The following is a 17,928-nucleotide window of genomic DNA, read 5'->3' as shown; positions in this document are numbered from 1 at the left end:
GAAACGACTCTTTCCCCTTCTCCTCCTTCCACCCTGGGGCTACAATAACCTAAAGACACTCTATTGTAAATGGCTTCTTTGGTAATATTGATAGCATGAACAACTCGCAATCGTTTAGCCAATGAATGAAGATGTTTTTAGTCCTTGCTGTATCCATAACAAATTGCTCTCAATACCATTTTAAGGCAAATTAAAAATTGTCCTACTGCAAAACCAGAATTCCTTATAATATTCAGATTGTCTATGCACTTGCTTTCATGTCATGCATAAACCATAAAACATTCTATGCATGTTATTATAAATAATAATAACACAAAAAGATAAAAATAATCACATATAAGATGCCTATGCAAGTTAATCTGACCGGTACCTCTCATTTGTCTACAACAGAGTATCTTCTATACAGAAATACTTAATTTTCTAGTGATTCCATATCAAAAGATGGCAACATTTACATACAAGTAAACCACTGCTCATGCCAACTACAATAAATACATCAGGAAGCATACCACCTTACTGGACCACCTTTTATGTGAGCTTGCACTCCAAAGTGCAGTAAGCATGGTAAACAACACTGGAACCACTCTATCCCTTTATATCCTTTTCTGTTGGTCGACTGTAACTCCCCAGACTGACATCCTGCATCTAATTCCAGGCAGGAAACCAGCTTTCAGCAAAGTCTTATCTGACATGTCAATATGTATCATTATACCAGAAATTTTGAAGAGAAGAACTAAATGCACAAACAGCATTTACAAACAGCAGCAAATAAATCAGTAACAAGAAAACCTTGCACCACTAAAACAGGTGCAACCACCACAGTCTCGTAAGAAAGTTAACCCAGTGGCAGAGCAGGCATAAGCTCTTCCCGTGACCACCTTCCAAAAAGTTAAAAAACCACCGTTTCACTAAATCAAAGTGAAGCAGCATCTTCCCCCTTGAAGCACAATAAATCAGCAGTTTCTATTCTTACCTGTGTATAGTCAAAGTCAGAAAGAGGAGCTATACTCTTGATGTAGTCCATTCGAAATTGGTTTTCTGGGTTGGCCAATGGAACTGGGGGTATTAAAGTGCTCATAGCTGAAACTATAGTCTAGAATTGGATAAAACAAAAACAAACACATTAATCTGGATAAATCTAGGATACAGGATCAATAGAAGATAATCCAATCTGATCAGCAAAAAGGGATTTCTCTCAGCACAATCTTGGAGAGAACAATCCTTATCATTTCCAGTACACCCAAGCACTTAAGAACAGTATAAAGTATGTTCTTACCACAATCGCATCTTTAACATTTTTCCGAATATCCAGTATTTTCTGTTTCTTTTCTCTGCATTAAAACAGAAATATTAACACTTTGATTTTTTTCTTCCAAAGCAGTTCAGTCAGTTGCATTCAATCTTTTTTTTTTCACTGATCGCTTGTTTATCTGCTCTTCAATCATTACAACATACTAACTGAAAGGAACAGCAAGATAAATATATTTTTCTCCTTACCCCTTTTCTTGCATAGTATGAAGGGCAATGCACATTCATCCCTGAGATATTTTTTTTTAAACCAGACAATCACAGCCACATCTGCAAAGCCTTCCCTGATACAACTGGAAGTTATTCTTTCATTTCTACAGCATGCTGTAAACATGCTCTAAATTAACAACATGCAGTTGAAGGCCAACAGATATCTAAAATTAATGCTATGGATTAATAACAATTTCTGGCAAAGAGTTCTTCGGAGAGAAAATGCTGCAGCCTCAGAAAACAGCATGATTTCTAACAAACGTGTAAAATTGGTTTCAGTTTTACACTAACCCAAATACTGGAAAAACAGCAGCCACTGTCATCCTGAATATGACTTGACATGTATTTTTGTATTACAGACAGATGCAATATTTGGTTATTTGCTTCTATGTAAAAAGTAGTCGCCATGTTGTTGCTACACAGGGGCCTGTCAAGCGCTGCAGTAGCAACAGTGTAAAATACAGTAAAGGGGCCAGAAGGAGAAAATGCAAATATACAATAGCAGTAATTTCCTTATTCTCACTCCCCTTCCTCCCCTCCCTCCCCCAAAACGCAGTGTCAAGCCACCAAAACACTGGGGATGAGAGGAGAAATTCCCTAGCCTACTGTGTGTTAACCTGTCTCCAACATTTAATGAAAAATAAGTCACAAAGCGGCAGTCATTCTTACTCTGAATTAAATCCATTGACATGCAGGATTCGCATTTGTTTCACAATAGTGCTTTTTCCTGACTCACCAGCCCCTAAAAGAGAAAGAAGGAAAAGGAGAACATTGTGACACACGGTTCAGGCTGGGGGTTTGGGGTCGGGTTTTTTTTTTGGTGGGTTTTTTTTTTTTTTTTGGACGCGACAGCATCTCCCACCTCCGGCAGCGTTTCTGTATGTATGCATCCATGTGGCTCAGGCGCTGAGCTCAATCTGGGGACGTCTCGCATACTGCTCAACACACAACAGCCTACATTCTTCATACCTAAGGCACAGACATGTCCCCTCTCCGCTGCGCCCTGGCGCCCAGGCGGGCTGGGGCAGATGCCCCCATCCTCGTCCCCCTCTCCCCGTGTCCCCCACCTCTGCCCCCTTCCTCCTTACCCAGCAGGAGCAAGCGGTGTGTCGCTTTATAAGCCAGCCTCTCTTTCTGCAACTGCTTCTCTATTTTTTTGTTGGCTTCTCGCTGCGCTTTCTCATCGATACGCTGATCCTCCGTTTTGCTGTTGCCCAAACACCCCATAGCCGCTGCTTAGGATGGATGTCAAATCCTTGCCTTTACAGATTTAGTATTTACAAAGGGGGGTGGGGGGGCGGGGGGGGTGGGGGGTGGGGGTGTGGGGGAAGGCAGAAGACAAGTCTTTATATCCGTGTGTCCCTGCGACGGCTTCTCTTCTCTTCCTCCCCCCCGGCTTGCTCGCATAAAATGGTCTCTGGCCGCGCTCGGATCGCCGCGGAGTGGCTCGGCTGGCTCCCCCGGAGAGATGCGGGGAGCGGGCGGCGGAGGCGGCCGTGCCCCGGCACGGAGGGGGTGGGGGGAGAAATCTGTGCAAAAATGCCTAACATGCAACGAGAGGGAGAAAAGGGCTCCTCCTGGAAACCAGCCGGGTGCCGCTCTCCTCTCTCCCTCCCCACCGCGCGCACAATCCCTATATTTCTCTGTAAAGGTCTATTTTTGTCTCCCTAACTCAGCACTGCCTCTTTCTGCGAGACCAGGAAACAGCCCGGCTACCGGCCCTACGCGCAGCGAAGCCGAAGGAGAAAGGTAAAAGCCGGACCGATCTACCTGGATCCTGCGGGGCCGCGGCCAGGCGGTCCCTGCCGCCCCCCCGCCCCGGGCCGCCCCGCACCGCGCCGCCCCGCACCGCGCCCCTGCGCCGCCGCGCACGGCAGCCTCGGCCCCGCGGCCCGGCAGCGCTGCTGCCGCCAAAACCCGGAGCTGGCACCGCCGCGGCGGGACCCGCGGCCTCGGCCCTGCTGCCCCCCGCGGCCCTGCGGCGGGGCAAGGGGGCTCCGGGACGCGGCCCCCGGGGATCCGGGCTGTCCCGATATTTCCCCTCATTCCGCGGCGGTGCTGGACGGGCCTGGCGGCCGCCAGGACAAAGCCTGACGCTGCCAGGTCGGAAGCCCCGGCTGCCACAGGTGCTGCCTGCCACCCTCACCGGCCGCGGGCCGTGCCACCGGGTGTCCCCACCGGCAGGCGTACCTGCGCCTATAGAAAATGCACACATACGCACAAACACCGTGCCTTGGCTTGCTAATAAACAAAGTGGCCCTTTCCGTGAGCTGTCACAGCAGCACATAGGTGGCTTTTCTCCTCTGAATGCTCCACACTGTGTCAGCTGAACAAGAAAATGAAGCTGTCCCAATGGCTCACAGCAACGTTTACCCCAAACGTAGTCACACGCACACTACCACCACCACCACCACAAATCTCAACGAGAAACCCCTGTGTTTCTTCTTTCATTTACCACCCAGAAAACTGCAGGTACTCCTTCTTGCTTCCCATCTCCCACCTTGCAACCCAGCACCTCAGTGCAAAAGCAGCGGTACAGCATCCGGCTCTTCCTGAACTTCCACTGCGGAGAAACCACCAGCACTACTCAAACGTGATCCCCAATTCACTGGGGCACAAAAGCACTAAAAGAAGGATGGAAATGACACCTCTAAAGTCTGAAAATAGTTTCAGCATTTCTCTCCAAATATTATTATTCCCCCAGACTTACGAAAATGGATTACTGAAAAATTAGTATTTTGATAGCTACATACGTGTGCGAAATTCTGGCCCTGACTAAAATCAAAGAGAGACTGCCATCAACTTCAAACAAAGTATCATTTTTATCAAATGATACTCTCAAAGTCTTGAGATGCATGTGGCAAAAAGAAACTAGATTTTATGAGCAGAAGGATCTCCCTCCTCCCCCCCGCCCCCCCAATTGCTCCCTCACTCTGGTGGGAAACACTAGGTCAAGGAAGAGGAACTGGTACTGTCTACTTGGAGCACACATCATAGGAAGGTGAAAAGGGCTGGATCCAGAAAAGAAACAGGTACTGCTCCAGCTGTGGTTGGGTACATGGAGTTTTCAGAGATGGCTGAATTCAACTGCCAGATACGTGTTTTTATGGTACTGCTTGATCTAGACTCTGGAAGCTGTTTTATCTTCCTTCTTACATAGGCGGTGTGGGGGGGTGGACAGACACGCTACAGATAACGAAGGATCTGCCAGGCTGAAATAGGCATTTTTAAGCATTACTGGACTGCATTTTTCAGAATAGACTACTTTTTTCCTAACTGGAGGGCAAACGCCACCTCAGATACAGGTAGGTTTGGAAGCACAGTTCAGGGTTACCGCTGTTTTTTGGAGGCTGTCAGGCACAGGATACATGATGAATGGCTTTTGTGAAGAGCAGTCATGTTTGCTCTCTGGTGAGGCCCTTTGAGGGCTCAAAACCGAACAGGATTGCCTAGAAATCACTAACTGGGTCTGGATTTTCATAGTTCTTAAGTGTCAAAATTGTACTTTATGATGCACAAGGTGTGCATAACCTTATTTATTTCCTATGTAAATAACTCAGTTTGGGACCTAAATCCCAAATCTGGCTAGTGTCAGTTGGTCCTAGGAGCTAAATCTGCCTTGTTTCTTTCCCTCCTCTCCTCAGCAGTTTTCTTTCTGCACGTACTAAAGTTGGGATTTTTGGTGCAGATTTGTTCTCAGCTTTGAAAAGGCTCAGTGCCAATAAATAGGATTTGACAGGATCCTGGTATATCCTGCTTTTACCTTTCTCCAAAAGAGAGAAAGTGTTTCTCATTTCCTCTCTCCCCCTCGAAAAACCCCATGACCCTTTTGGGTCTCTTCCTCCTGAGAAAAGATCACAGAGTTCAAGAATGACACGCGCAAGCAACCTGTGCCCAGAAAAAACTTTTGGCTGCAATTATATTCCCAACCCTCACTTTGCTTTTCCCAAATACAGCACTTATCCTGACACATTCGAAACTACAAAATCCTAGAAACAATAATAAACACAAGGGAAGCTTTCACCCCTTTAGACACAGCATTCCACCCCCCCACCCCCCGACAGAAATCACAGCTATCACATGAATATATGACTCCTCTGCATGCAGACCAACCTAAACAGTGAGCATAATCCAAATACCTGTCTCTATAAAAGGTTTCAGCATCCTGCTTTACCAAAACAGCTTCTAGTACAAATTGTACATGTGAATAAAAACAAAATCCCAGGCAAGGGAAAGGAGATTCTTCCTGCTCTTCCACTCTCTTCCCAGGCAACCAACATGGCATCCCCCTCAAGTTCCTCGTCCTCGTGAGAATGAAGACTTTCACATTGCTTCTGCCACATCAGATCAGGCAACATATGTATACATATGTATACATTTATATATGCACATATATATAAATATAAATACACACTGAGTATGTACAAAAATAACATTCATCTTATGCTTTGTGCTCAAACTTGGTGTTGTCCCATTGTGAAACCAGGCAATACAGCATAAGCCCTCCTGGGGGGAAACCAAAGACACCTTTATTTCCTGCTTTGCTTCGCAAGTTCCCACCTCAGGCTGCATTATTTGTGAGTCTCAGGCTGAATGTTGGGGAGCCCAAGTTGCTTCCTTGAGGCCACGTTTGCATTCTTGAACAGAAAAGAATTGACAAACCAGTTGAAGCTAAGTTCGAGGAAACAGACATACTGGGTGGGGTGGCCACCCCTGCCACAAAGCCACGGTCTTGTGTCTCATGTCCATCCTGTTTGAGCTAAAGAGGAACAGAACCCCAGTGAGAAATAATGGGGAGTTCCTACAGATGCAGCTCAAGAGACCCAGTTGTTCCTTGACCCTCTAAATCCAGAGCAGTATTGATGCAGAGCTTTTCCTTGCAAACATTAGGTAGGGGTGGAGAAAGTTTCTCTACAGAAACCCTGCAGACCCTTTGCAGACCATCTTCCCTTTACACAGCCTCTATGGTGGCTTTGGTTCTGTTTCTCAAAAAAAGAGCAAATGGAAAGACAGATGAAAACAAAAGCTTATGGGGGGAGCTAAGCAACTGGGAGAGATTCTTCCTGCTTGTCACTCTTCCTGCCTCAGCTTGCACATGAGTCTCTGAACTATTTGCATCCCTGCCCTCAAGTATGGACACTACACTAGGCGGGTAACGCTGTGGTGACCTGACCTGCTTCTCCTCACTGACCTCTCTTTTTTCAGGTAGCCCATCACTACATGTCAGGATATGCAGATATCCTAGTACCCATGTTTTTTACTCCACCTTATTGTCAAAGCATGGTCTGAAAAGAGGAAAACAGATCAGTATTTGCATAGGTATTCAAGAAAAATAATTCTCTCTTTCTGGTAATAAATTCTCGGTAAGTTTGTCTCTCTGCAGATGTCAATATTAACACAAAAGTACACACTCCCTGCAAGGCCACACTTGGATTTTTGTAACATCCGTGAACCATGAACCAACAAAAATTACGACTCTTACTGCATTAAAAACACGAAGGGTCTAGAAAATACACAGTACGTGCTTTACAGAGAAGTGAATGTCACACGAAGAATTCTAACCTTTATCCTTTAGTTTAAATCAATGACCTCAAAAAAGTCATCAAAAGAATTTTGAGAGGAGCTTTTCTGTTTTAAGAAGCAGGATGGGAGAGATGCCTGAGAAGGTGATGTATGCATTTTCACAGTGATTGTGGACCTGAGCCTGAATTGACTTCACGTCTGTGGATAAAGGACAAACTCACCGATGCAGGAGAGTCAGGAAATGCTGAGGGGCATGGCAATGGTCTGAGTAGTTCCCTGGCTCCCTGACCCAGTTTGCTGTCCTCATTCCCATGCCATACTCCTTTTATTTGGCAGCTGTCATCATGTAACTCACCTGTCAGACCAACTTACCCCTTGCCTGCTCCTCTCCCAGAAACCACAATCCACCCCAACTCTGCAAGGCATAGGCAAGCAGTGAAAGGGAGAAAGCAGATGAAGTGATGCGGTAGAAGACTACGGACTAAAGGTAATAGAGTACAAAGAAAAAGAAAAGTTTTCCAAAGAAAAACTGCAGGCAGCAGCCCACAGAAATCACGATAGCCTTTTGCCCTGAGAAAGCATTTGTGAAGGGGAAGATTAGCTCCAATAAGGAGCCAGATGCTCCTGGAAGCCTGCATGGAAAAGTATCAGGTGAAAAGCAGATTTGCAGAATGATTGTGTTAAAGAGGACAATCCTCTTTCATTCAAGCTACTTATTCCTTATCCAAGCTAGTTATTCCTCATCCATGTCCTGCAAGGAAGCAGAGGTAAAGGGGAATTTCTGCTTTGGCCATCCCCATCAGCTCAGGGTTTCAATTTAGATCCTTGTTGGTAAGGAAAATCCCTTTCTATGAAGAGACTTGTGTGGCAGCAGTGCACACACATCCATCTGTCAGTACCAGAGGCAGAAGTTACTGACTGAAACTAGCGTAAATCCACCAAGGTCCTAATAATGTTTCAAGACTAAGTAACCTCGTGAGATTTAAATATTCCTACAATCAAGTAACACTTTTAAATAAAGTGACACGGATGCTTTTGCAATAAGCAAAAGGACAATTTCTCATCTGATGAATTTGTGAGATTATGAGATACGTTATGCTGTTAGCAAAACAGGAGGCACTTCTCTGCCAGTATCCCAGTTTATGGAGAGTTTCACTTGGCTGGACATGCAAAGGACATGGACATACCCCCTGCCCTCTTAAACTGAATATACAAAGTAATACATTTACATTTAAGGCAATGGAAAATTAGATCTAATCAGTTGTTTAGAAGAGTCCTTGAGATTAAATACATTTAAATAAAGCCAGGCAAAACATGCTAGTATCACCCCAATTTAGAAGTGAATTCATCAATAAAGAAAGAAGTCAGCTAGAATTATAGATGGAGTTGCTACTTTTAAAAACAAGGGGAAAAATCTATACAGGAGACATCTGCATTCTCTGCAACATGCTGACCAACATCTTGCACAGCTGTAACAGTGAAGCCAAATCATTTATCTGCAGTTTATAAAGGGTTTTATATGTCATACAGAATTTTGAACTTAATAGTAAATGCTCAGGTCGACCATCACAATCTCCCTATTTGGACGGGAATGAAAAACTGGGGGGAAACCCCTGTAAGGCACCAAACATATGTGAGATGTGCCTTAACCTTACCTTTAACTCTGAGGCACATGCCTCAGCATAACACTTGCCGTCACAGCATGTTTGCCTCCACCCCCACACATTAGACAACATTCTGCTGAGCTAGATAGTCTCTACATTCACCACAGACACACCTGACCCGTGATTTGCTTGTGCCTTTATCACCCTTCTGTCTTGATATAAATGTAGAGATACTCTTCAGTTTTTTCACTGTTGTTTAACTCCTCTGCTTGATAAATTTTTAGCTATCCCCACAAATGTCTGATTTTCAAATAAAGGAAGTCTCTGCATAGTTAAGTTACTGGCATTCAAATTCAAAATTATATTCTAATTCTTCTGAGTGCCTGCAGTAATCGTCAATGGTGAATCAATGGTGTCCCTCGACAGAAAAAATTTACAAATAAACACAATCTTTGCATACAACTACCTTAACATGAATCAAGGAATTCTATAACTGCAGCCACTGAGTGCATATTAATGCAATTCCAATACCCAGAAGCACTGGTAAGGTCGTAGGAACTAAGTCTGTTTCCTAACCTTGTTTAAGGATCCCAACATGTAACTACACACAAGAGTCATCAGTAAAAATTGGCTTCGAGAAATAATGTTGCCAAGATGTGTATAGCCTCACACACTCACACTCTGATTTCTATCAATATTTATTGCAGAAATACAGCTTTTTCCTGACTGCATCAGTCTGGACTAGCAAGTCCAGATAAAACATCAGAACTTACAGAATAACCAACCACACAGTGTTTTCCTCCTCATCCATCTCTTTTCTTAACCTATACATCTGGTTGTAACAAGTATTTGTTGAGTCACATTCCTCTTAGCCTTCTGTAGTACAGATCTTAAGTTTCCTATACGTATTTTTGCTCATAATTGAAGAGACATGACTTGATGACCCACGTAGTCCTTCCAAAACCAGGTGTATGTTGCAATTAAATTTCTATGCTTTCGTGACATTACATTATTTATTTCTCTGGACAGATAAAGCAGTAGATATGAAGACTAAGCAGATAAATTACTTACCTAGATGACTATTCTATCTGCATACCTATGTGGGAGAGGGCAAAAACAATTGTAAACATACTGTGACCATTTCCTGGGAAATAAGTCTACTTACTCTATTCTCTTTCTCTTCTATTCCCTTATTCCCTGCTAGTCTCAAAATTACAATGCTATTCTGATGGAACCTTTATAGCATGAGTTAATGGAATTCAAATGCATATGATTTTATTCATCCTATTTTTACTAAAAAGCAAAAGTTTTTTTTTCCAGCAGCCACTGGGCTGTTTGTATAACATCAGTTAGATTCTTAGGAGCAAAGATTTGTTTAATTTATACTAAGGATCCAGAATATGGATGAAATCTCACAGGATCACTTTGCTTGGGATGAAAGGTGATAAAAACTTCAGTGTGTGCATGAAGGAGAAGGGAGAAAGGTTGAAAAGTCCAGAAAACTTGCAGTCAAGGAGTAAGTCGCTTAATAATAAGGTACTGAGGAATCTGTGTTTTCTCACACACTTTGGGAAAGAAAAATTTGTTTCTAAAATACAAATGTATAATGTGAGAAAACTTCCTAAAACATGGCAACATTTTCTCTGGGTGTAAAGTTTCAGGTCGATCAACAATGGTGTCATGCTTCCATACCAATCTGCTTAATTACAGGTACATTTGTTTTAGTTTTGTGTTTGTTTTTTTTTTTTAAACAGAACCATTCTAGCTTAACGCCTTCCAACCTCCTTGAAATTGTAAATCATAGCTTAAGTCCAAATGATGCAGTGCAATGCTATGCAGAATTATCACAGCAGCATCTGAGGTTAGCCATAGTACAAATGCAAAAATGGTCTAATCCAGCAATCTAAACTCACGCAGCTGTTCAGACACTGCACTGTATCTTTTAAAACACTCAGAGGGTTTTAAAAAGCATATAGCTGCTTGGAGTATTTAACAACTTACAACACCATTCACCTAGCCAACCAATTTGCCTACCAATCCTAAAACATTTGAAGGCCTTTAAACCTACCCATATGCAAGCTCTTCCTGCTCAGAATCAGCTACAGCGATCTGCCACCCACATCACTAAACACAATGACAAGATTGTGCTTCCATGTCTTTGCAGCCTATTCTTCGTAATATGCAAATCTTCAGGAACTGCATTCTGATCCTGATGCAACAGCACAAAAGCAATTGTCGTAAGAAACGGCTTAACCTGTCAGCAACACTGTCACCACAATTACTACCACTAATAAAGATATGATCATAATCTGCCACTAAAGGATCATTAGATACATTATGACTATTGTATTCTTTTACATAGTTCTTTTACATGGACGCTGACTGAGAACACTTGATCTAAATAAAAATAACCACTATAAACTTTCATTGACAAATCTGTTCTTAACCTTTAGACAGCTTAGGATGCTGCCTGCTCACGTAGGGAAAACCAGTTATTAATAGGTCAGCCCTGTGAAACATTTACCAGAAATACAAACTAGCATAAAACTGTATACAAAGACGAGAGCTTGGAAGAATACACACAAGGATTCTCTGTCTGAACATGTAAATGACAGATTAAAACTTCTCTGTACCATTCAAACGTTTGTGGTCCATATGATTTATAGTGTGTTTGTGAAGGGACAGCTAGCTGTACATTCAGAAAGACTCAAGAATTACATCTGTAAAAGGCACACAATACATGACATAAGTTTATTCTATGTCATTCATTGTTATATAATTTTATTGAGACTGCAGAAGCAAATGATGAAAGAAATAGCAAACTGCCAAATTTGAGTTGCTTGTGCATCTCAGATGCTGCTCCTCTGCACGTGTATACCATCACAGAGCCCTTCCCTTTGAAAGCTGACTTTCTGGATGTATTTCACCTCAGAATAACCATGAGCTGTCAGAGTGAACATTAAAAAAATAAAGCAAGCAAAACAAAAGAAAAAAAACCCCAAACCCCCCAAAATGGAGACCCAGAACATCTCAAAGAAGGTATTCGTCATATAGAGAAAAATAAGTGTTATAATTACAGGAATTAATGGAAAAACATGAACAATATTGGTCACTTCCACTCAAAAAAAATGATCACAAACTGGCAGAAGTACAGAGGGATGAAGATGGTAAGAAAGGACAGCTGGTATCAGAGAAGTAGATGAGGAACAACAGGGTTTATTAGACCAGGGATCCCTGTGGTTGCCTGCAATGATCAGGTGAAGCACGCAGCACACTGTGGCCTGCCTTGTCACCCTGGGCCACGAGGGCTGCAGCTTTCTGCCACAGCCAGCACACTGCAAGGACCACCGGGGCAATGTTTTACCCAGAACCACAGGTCCAGGCCGCTGGTTTTGCCTGTCAGACACCAAAAGCATACCATCACTTTCCAGAGGAGTACCAGAGAGCTCGCCCATGACTAGAGAAAAGTATTTAATATACTACAATCTGAGCTGTTTCACCTAATTTAATCTGTCCTGAGATGCAGCGAGCCATGTGCAAATGATAGGAAAAATCAGTTTCAAGCCGCCAGAAAAGTCCGGCTCTCTAAGAGCACGACTGCAGAAAACAGCAGCGATACCCAGATGGGTCTGGCTCAGGGAGCAACACAACCGCCCCGGGGACAGAGGGGAGGTCCTGTCCCTCATCCCTCATGCTTCTGCCTTGTCATGGCAGGCTGCTGTTTCTGCCCTGGATGTCCGTCCAGGGGAGGGAAAGGAGGCTGGAGATGGCAGGCGTCCACACACCTTTCTGAGCCTGTTCCTTCTATTGTGTCAGCAAACAATAGCCTCCCGCCTAATCTGTGAATCTCCTCAGGCTGCCTTCATGCCTTTACCATACTGCTTCCCCAGCCCAAGTCACCTTCTCTGCTATTTACAGCTCTCTGAATGGTCAGATTATTCCTCTGTATGCCCCGCAAGAAGGTAAGCAGAAAGGAGAAGATTAGGCACTCAGTCAAGTGCCTAAATTTTCAAGTTTAACTTGGTTACTTTCCATATGTTGACTCCAAAATTTTGTGTGATTTACAGCATGAGCTGATGGCTGTCTTCTGTAAACCACACACAGCACAGAGCCAAAAATTAACACAAAAAACTGATGCTGTGGCAAAATACTTCCAATACTGCCAAATTCTGTTTTTCCTTTCCTGTGGACTGTTAGTAATTTCAACTGCCTATGGAAATCTGAATGAGTGTTGGTATACAACTTACGTTACATGTTTAGAGTTCACATTTACAGCCACGTCATCGCCATGAACTTCTTGAATGTGTAGTAATCCTTCTTTTCTGTGCCTTTTTGGAATATACTGAATAGACAGGCTGCACTTCAAAAATTCAGAATATTGACAGACATAAAAATACAGATGCTACATACCCTTTAAGTGACTTTTTTTTTTGTTGTTCTGAATTTACTATCAGATTTTAAGAACTAGATCTTAGCAGGTGACTGTTCTAATTATTTGTTATTGAAATCATGATGACAACCTAAAAAGTCATTCTTTACACTGACCAATACTCTGGAAGTATTTGGATTACCTATAAGCTAAGCAAATCCATGCTATAGTACCTATGTATAATACTAAAATAATGTCTTTTTTTTTTACAGCTTGCTCTATTCCAAATGTACACTATGGCAGGTTTTTAATTTTTTTTTTTTTTACTTGGCACACAAAAACCTTGACACCAGATTAAAATATTATTATTACATATGCCAAAATTTATGCTTGGAATCTGCTCACTTGAAAATTTTGTCAGTTAATATCATATCAATGATAATAAGAGAAACCTTTGATACAGGCCACACAGAAAATCTGCTATAATCATGCATAGCAAAGACACGATGTTACATCCAGTAAGGGTTAAAACCATACACATTATGCAAAGCTCTATTATCAATAACAGTTTTAGCCAACCGCAGTGAAAACAATGGACTCTTATAATATAATAAATCAAACGTGGGGTGCAGTGTATCTCATGCTAATGCAGTTGTTTAAAATCTAAGAACTAGAAAAAATATTCTATTATTATCTAATCAATTCCTCCCTTGAAATGCCTATTTCTCTTCACAAACTATAAATGGATTCAAGGTGAATTCATCTAGAGATCTAATAGTCAGTGCTCAGAAATCACTGTGAAATGGAAATAAAGGTTACTAGCAGGAAATTCAGCTAAGCAACTGCACTGCATGGCAGCAAGCCAGAATGAGTGTATTCGCAGTGATGTGTTAACTTGGAAAGTAAAGGCACAGAGCTGGTGACCAGCAAATATGACTTGCTGGTCACCAGCAAGTGAAAGAGCTTTTGCACACAGTTTAGCACCTCTGCTCATGACCAATCATTTTTAGGGGCATTAATGAATCCACTTTTTTTTCATAAGAAGGTAACGGTAATACATTTTAATGCTCTTCTTCACTTCAGCAGGAATAGTTCTTTCAATACAATGCTGTTCAACTTGGTCAGTAAGCCATCTGATGACCTCAGGCAATGAGAAATTCCACGTGGTCAAGGAACTCACATCCTCAAATCTCATGAAACAACCCCAGCTTCAGTGCTGCTTCACAAAGGTGTAGAGAGCCCCTGGAAGAAAAATGCTTCAACTGCAAATGACCCTGTATCTATTTACTACAAGGATTGTGACAATAAACTATTTTTTTCAAAAGCTGGCATCTTGACGTTTTAGAGTGACATGATTCTTCCCCCCCTAGATTTTACCACAACTACAAGTTAATACAATTTGAATACAATGCTTTATATGCACTGATGCCAATACATATGATAATTAGCATTTACCTATCAACACCGTCCAGTAAGCCTGAATTTTTCTTAAAATAAAATAAAAATCAAGCAGCAGATAATAACTGATCCTTTCTCCATGTAGAATTACGCAAGTAAAAATCCAAGGTAATAGGTATGTTGTTGGTTTGTTACTGACAACACACATATGCACAAGAATTTTCTGCCTTTTGGTATGAATTTACCTCTTATGGCTCTATTTCCTATACTTTTAGGATTATTCTTTCTTTCTGTCAAGCCCTTCACCTCCTCTCTCCCCCAAAAGAATACCTCATCAATAATAAACCTTTGCTCCATCCATGCACCTGCCCCATGTCTGAATGAATGTTTCTCCACCACATCAATGGCATATACTGCATCCAAGTTCAGAAGTAATCACCTCATGAGTTTTAAATTTAGAAATTAAAAGATCAGATGAAAACTAAGCCTTTAAAAGTTTTACTTTATCAGAAAACTAAGCTATACACAGTTCTCTGGACTGACCTGGAAGGGTAAATGAGAGATTAGCCCTGTTGTTACTGCCCTGGGCTCTGGCAGTGCAGCAGGACCACTCATCCAGCCCAAAGTTGCAGCACTGCTTTTTAGGAGGGAAACTCAGGAATGGGGTATTTTGATGATGGCAACAGCCTGCTACTGGTTACCAGCTCTTCTGGTAGCCTGGCAATGTTCGAGAGAATTCATTTAAAGTAAGAGTCATAACTAATCCATCAACTTTATCATGGACTCACCACTACTCAAATGCTGATAGAGTACTTACCTTGACTGGTTGAGTTTTTGTGAAGTCTGATGAACGTACCAGAAATTGCCTTAGGATCCAAGGCCTATAAAATTTGCTTGTTCATAATTAAGACTTTTTTCTCTAAATGACCAAATCTTTCATCAAAATGCAAGACAGAGAATATTCAGTCTGTACATATTTCTATAAAGCAAACAAGACAATGTATATGCCCAAGCATATATTTTAGATAAACTTCAGCTTGAAACTTTAAGAAGCTCACTGTAAAGTACTGCAGTTAATTTACAATAGACACTATCAAAGTACCTAAAAGGCACTAACCTGAGTATCTGAGATGTTGGAAAATAAACAATTAAAATATTTGTAGATGATCATTGTATGCATCCAGTAACTGTTAAGTCTTTTGAGTTCAGTTTCAATTTAAAATAAGGATGGGGCCATTAAAAATATGGTAATTAGTTGCTCAGAACAAATCAGGAAAGAGCAGTCAATTGGTAGGACAGTCATGTATCTGTGGGTACTTCATATCTACAGCAGGACACTTTCAGGTAAAGCTTTCTGCAGTGCTCTTTCTAAAGATACATTCAAGAGTTTCACAGAACTTTATAAGAACCAAAACCTAAATTCTAGTCAGTTTTGAGCAAGTTTTTATAGGCGACATTATGTTTGAAACCCAGAAGTCATACACTAAAATCGTTCAATAAAATATATCTGCAAACACCACAAGGCCTTCAGTTTTCACAGTGTTCCAGTATAAGGGAAGCCAAATTTGTTATCTGTGAGAATCCTGTGGAACCCTGCAACCTTGTCCGGATACTCCACTGGCAATATCTGTTCATTAACTCATAGTCCACAATGGATCTTTCTGATGTCTGGCACCAGCTCAAGCCACAGGCTTGTTCTACGTGTTTCTCTCTTGCACTGCTTCCACATAAATTCACACTTACCTTGGTGGAAACAAAATTTTAATTCTCAACGAGTTATCCCTCAATACAATCATTTATTTTACTAGCACAGGTTTTTAACTGTGCATGGCACACTTTCCACTTCGAATTTCTGGGCATGTGTATTATGCTTTTTCTATGGCAAAATACATTTTCTTATGCCAAGAGCCAAGCTACCATTCTGCAGCTCTACCTCCATTTTAATTTGCATTTTTGTTACTTTTATTTTCCCAGCTACTTTTTGAGATCATCTTCACTGTTGATCCCAACTTCCATAGCTTGCTGTATTAACAGTTGTCTGCATACCGACCCACTTACAGAGCAGACAGACATCCTCAAAAATCCTGCAAGACAGACAGACTTTTAAAGAGTACCCAGACCTACGATAACACACAAGGAACCACTTTCAAACACAAAATCAAGACGTTAAGTCCACAGAATCTATTAATGTGTTTGAAGTTATTGGAATCCACCTGCAACCACTGTGGCTTTTGTCATACAGTTTCAGTGTGCAAGATGGACTTCACTCCTTGAATACTTCCTTTTTTGGGGGAAAGAGAGTGGCACAAAAAGGAGTATCTGGTTTTTTCTACATAAAAATGCCAGAAAACCTAAGCACAAGCTACTCAGAACTGGCATGACTTTAGCAAGACCAGTTAAGCTGTAAAATGACAGCTCAGTGATTAGATGGCCTGCACAGAGAAGCTGTTACCTCACAGGGCTGCTTGCTGGAACAGCAGCTGCACTGCAGTTTTTAATCCTTAGCTCCTGATGGGCTGGACAGCCCAAAATATGAATTATTCCAGCGTGAGCATCCATGTGGTTCTGAGAAGCACAGCAGAGCTGGGCACACAAAACAGTTTTGCTTTGAGCTTGAAAAATCTGCAGCAAACAGTGTTCAGTACAATAGCCCACAAAACCTACAGAGACAGCCCTATAGAGATGGGCATCCCTATAACTTTCCACAGCAGCCCAGAGAAAGTGCTGATCGCAACATGGCTTGTTGCATTGCAGTCAACAGCTAGGCAAGGTCAAGCAGCTGGAGCGAACTGAAAACATCCTGGTCTACAATTACTCCATAATACCACTGACATTTTTATCTAGATAGCTATCTTTAGAGTAGGAAGTAAGCACATTAAGCAATACTATCTCCCTTTTCTTAATGCACCCTGATCTCCTTTACTTGCTTTCTAAGTCTAATTGTCAGGACTAACCTATCATTTTATGACAGATTACATTCTCTAATTCTTATAGATGCCTTTTTTGATAAATTTCTCACTTTAAAAAAAACCAAACCCACCACTCTGCTCTTCCTACTTTCTTACTTGGGGCCTCTTCAATACCTGCTATCCACTGCAATAATCAATGCCCACATCGCCAGTTTTGCAGGAAATCATACAGATGATCTCACGCAGCTGTATAACAACTCATAACCATCATAAAAGAACAATATAAACTTTAAAACCCCCTCTCTCCCAATTTTCATGCTCATGAGGTAAGAGCTGTCAGCAGCAGTCTTGTTTCCTTTTTGACACAGATGATACATGTTTCAGAAGATTGCACTGCATATGTAATTACCTAAAGATAGGAACTAGCCCTTTGAAACTCTCCTTCCTGATTTACGGGGCATAAAAATCTCACTCGTTCAAAAGCGGCAGTAAGAAAGACTTCTGTTTCCTGAAAAAATTATGTTCATAGATCAGTATATAAAAATCCTAAAGAGCAACTCCATTTCTCAGTGCACCTTTTAAGAGGCAAATTAGATTTTGAATGATC

At 41.8% G+C, this 17,928-nt stretch overlaps 1 protein-coding gene across 3 annotated transcripts in view; it reads right to left on the bottom strand.

The window, feature by feature from the left end:
* GNAL (G protein subunit alpha L) overlaps positions 1 to 17,928 on the bottom strand; it is a 195,774-nt gene that overhangs the window by 120,342 nt on the left and 57,504 nt on the right. The window contains exons 1-4 of one of the 3 annotated variants that reach the window (XM_005432002.4): positions 2,607 to 3,348; positions 2,188 to 2,260; positions 1,277 to 1,331; positions 974 to 1,093 (exon numbers count right to left, since the gene is read on the bottom strand). In XM_005432002.4, the coding sequence (XP_005432059.1) occupies positions 974 to 1,093; positions 1,277 to 1,331; positions 2,188 to 2,260; positions 2,607 to 2,745 (387 nt within the window). In that variant the 5' untranslated portion in view covers positions 2,746 to 3,348. Of the gene's footprint in view, positions 1 to 973; positions 1,094 to 1,276; positions 1,332 to 2,187; positions 2,261 to 2,380; positions 2,501 to 2,606; positions 3,349 to 17,928 lie in introns of those variants that run through there. The other 2 variants (XM_027798611.2, XM_005432003.4) reach the window with 2 other exon arrangements.

This window comes from Falco cherrug, chromosome 3, assembly GCF_023634085.1.
Source record: "Falco cherrug isolate bFalChe1 chromosome 3, bFalChe1.pri, whole genome shotgun sequence".
Taxonomy (NCBI): domain Eukaryota; kingdom Metazoa; phylum Chordata; class Aves; order Falconiformes; family Falconidae; genus Falco; species Falco cherrug.
The sequence above is the reverse complement of the archived record's forward strand: the minus strand, read 5'-3'. Positions and strand labels throughout refer to the sequence as shown.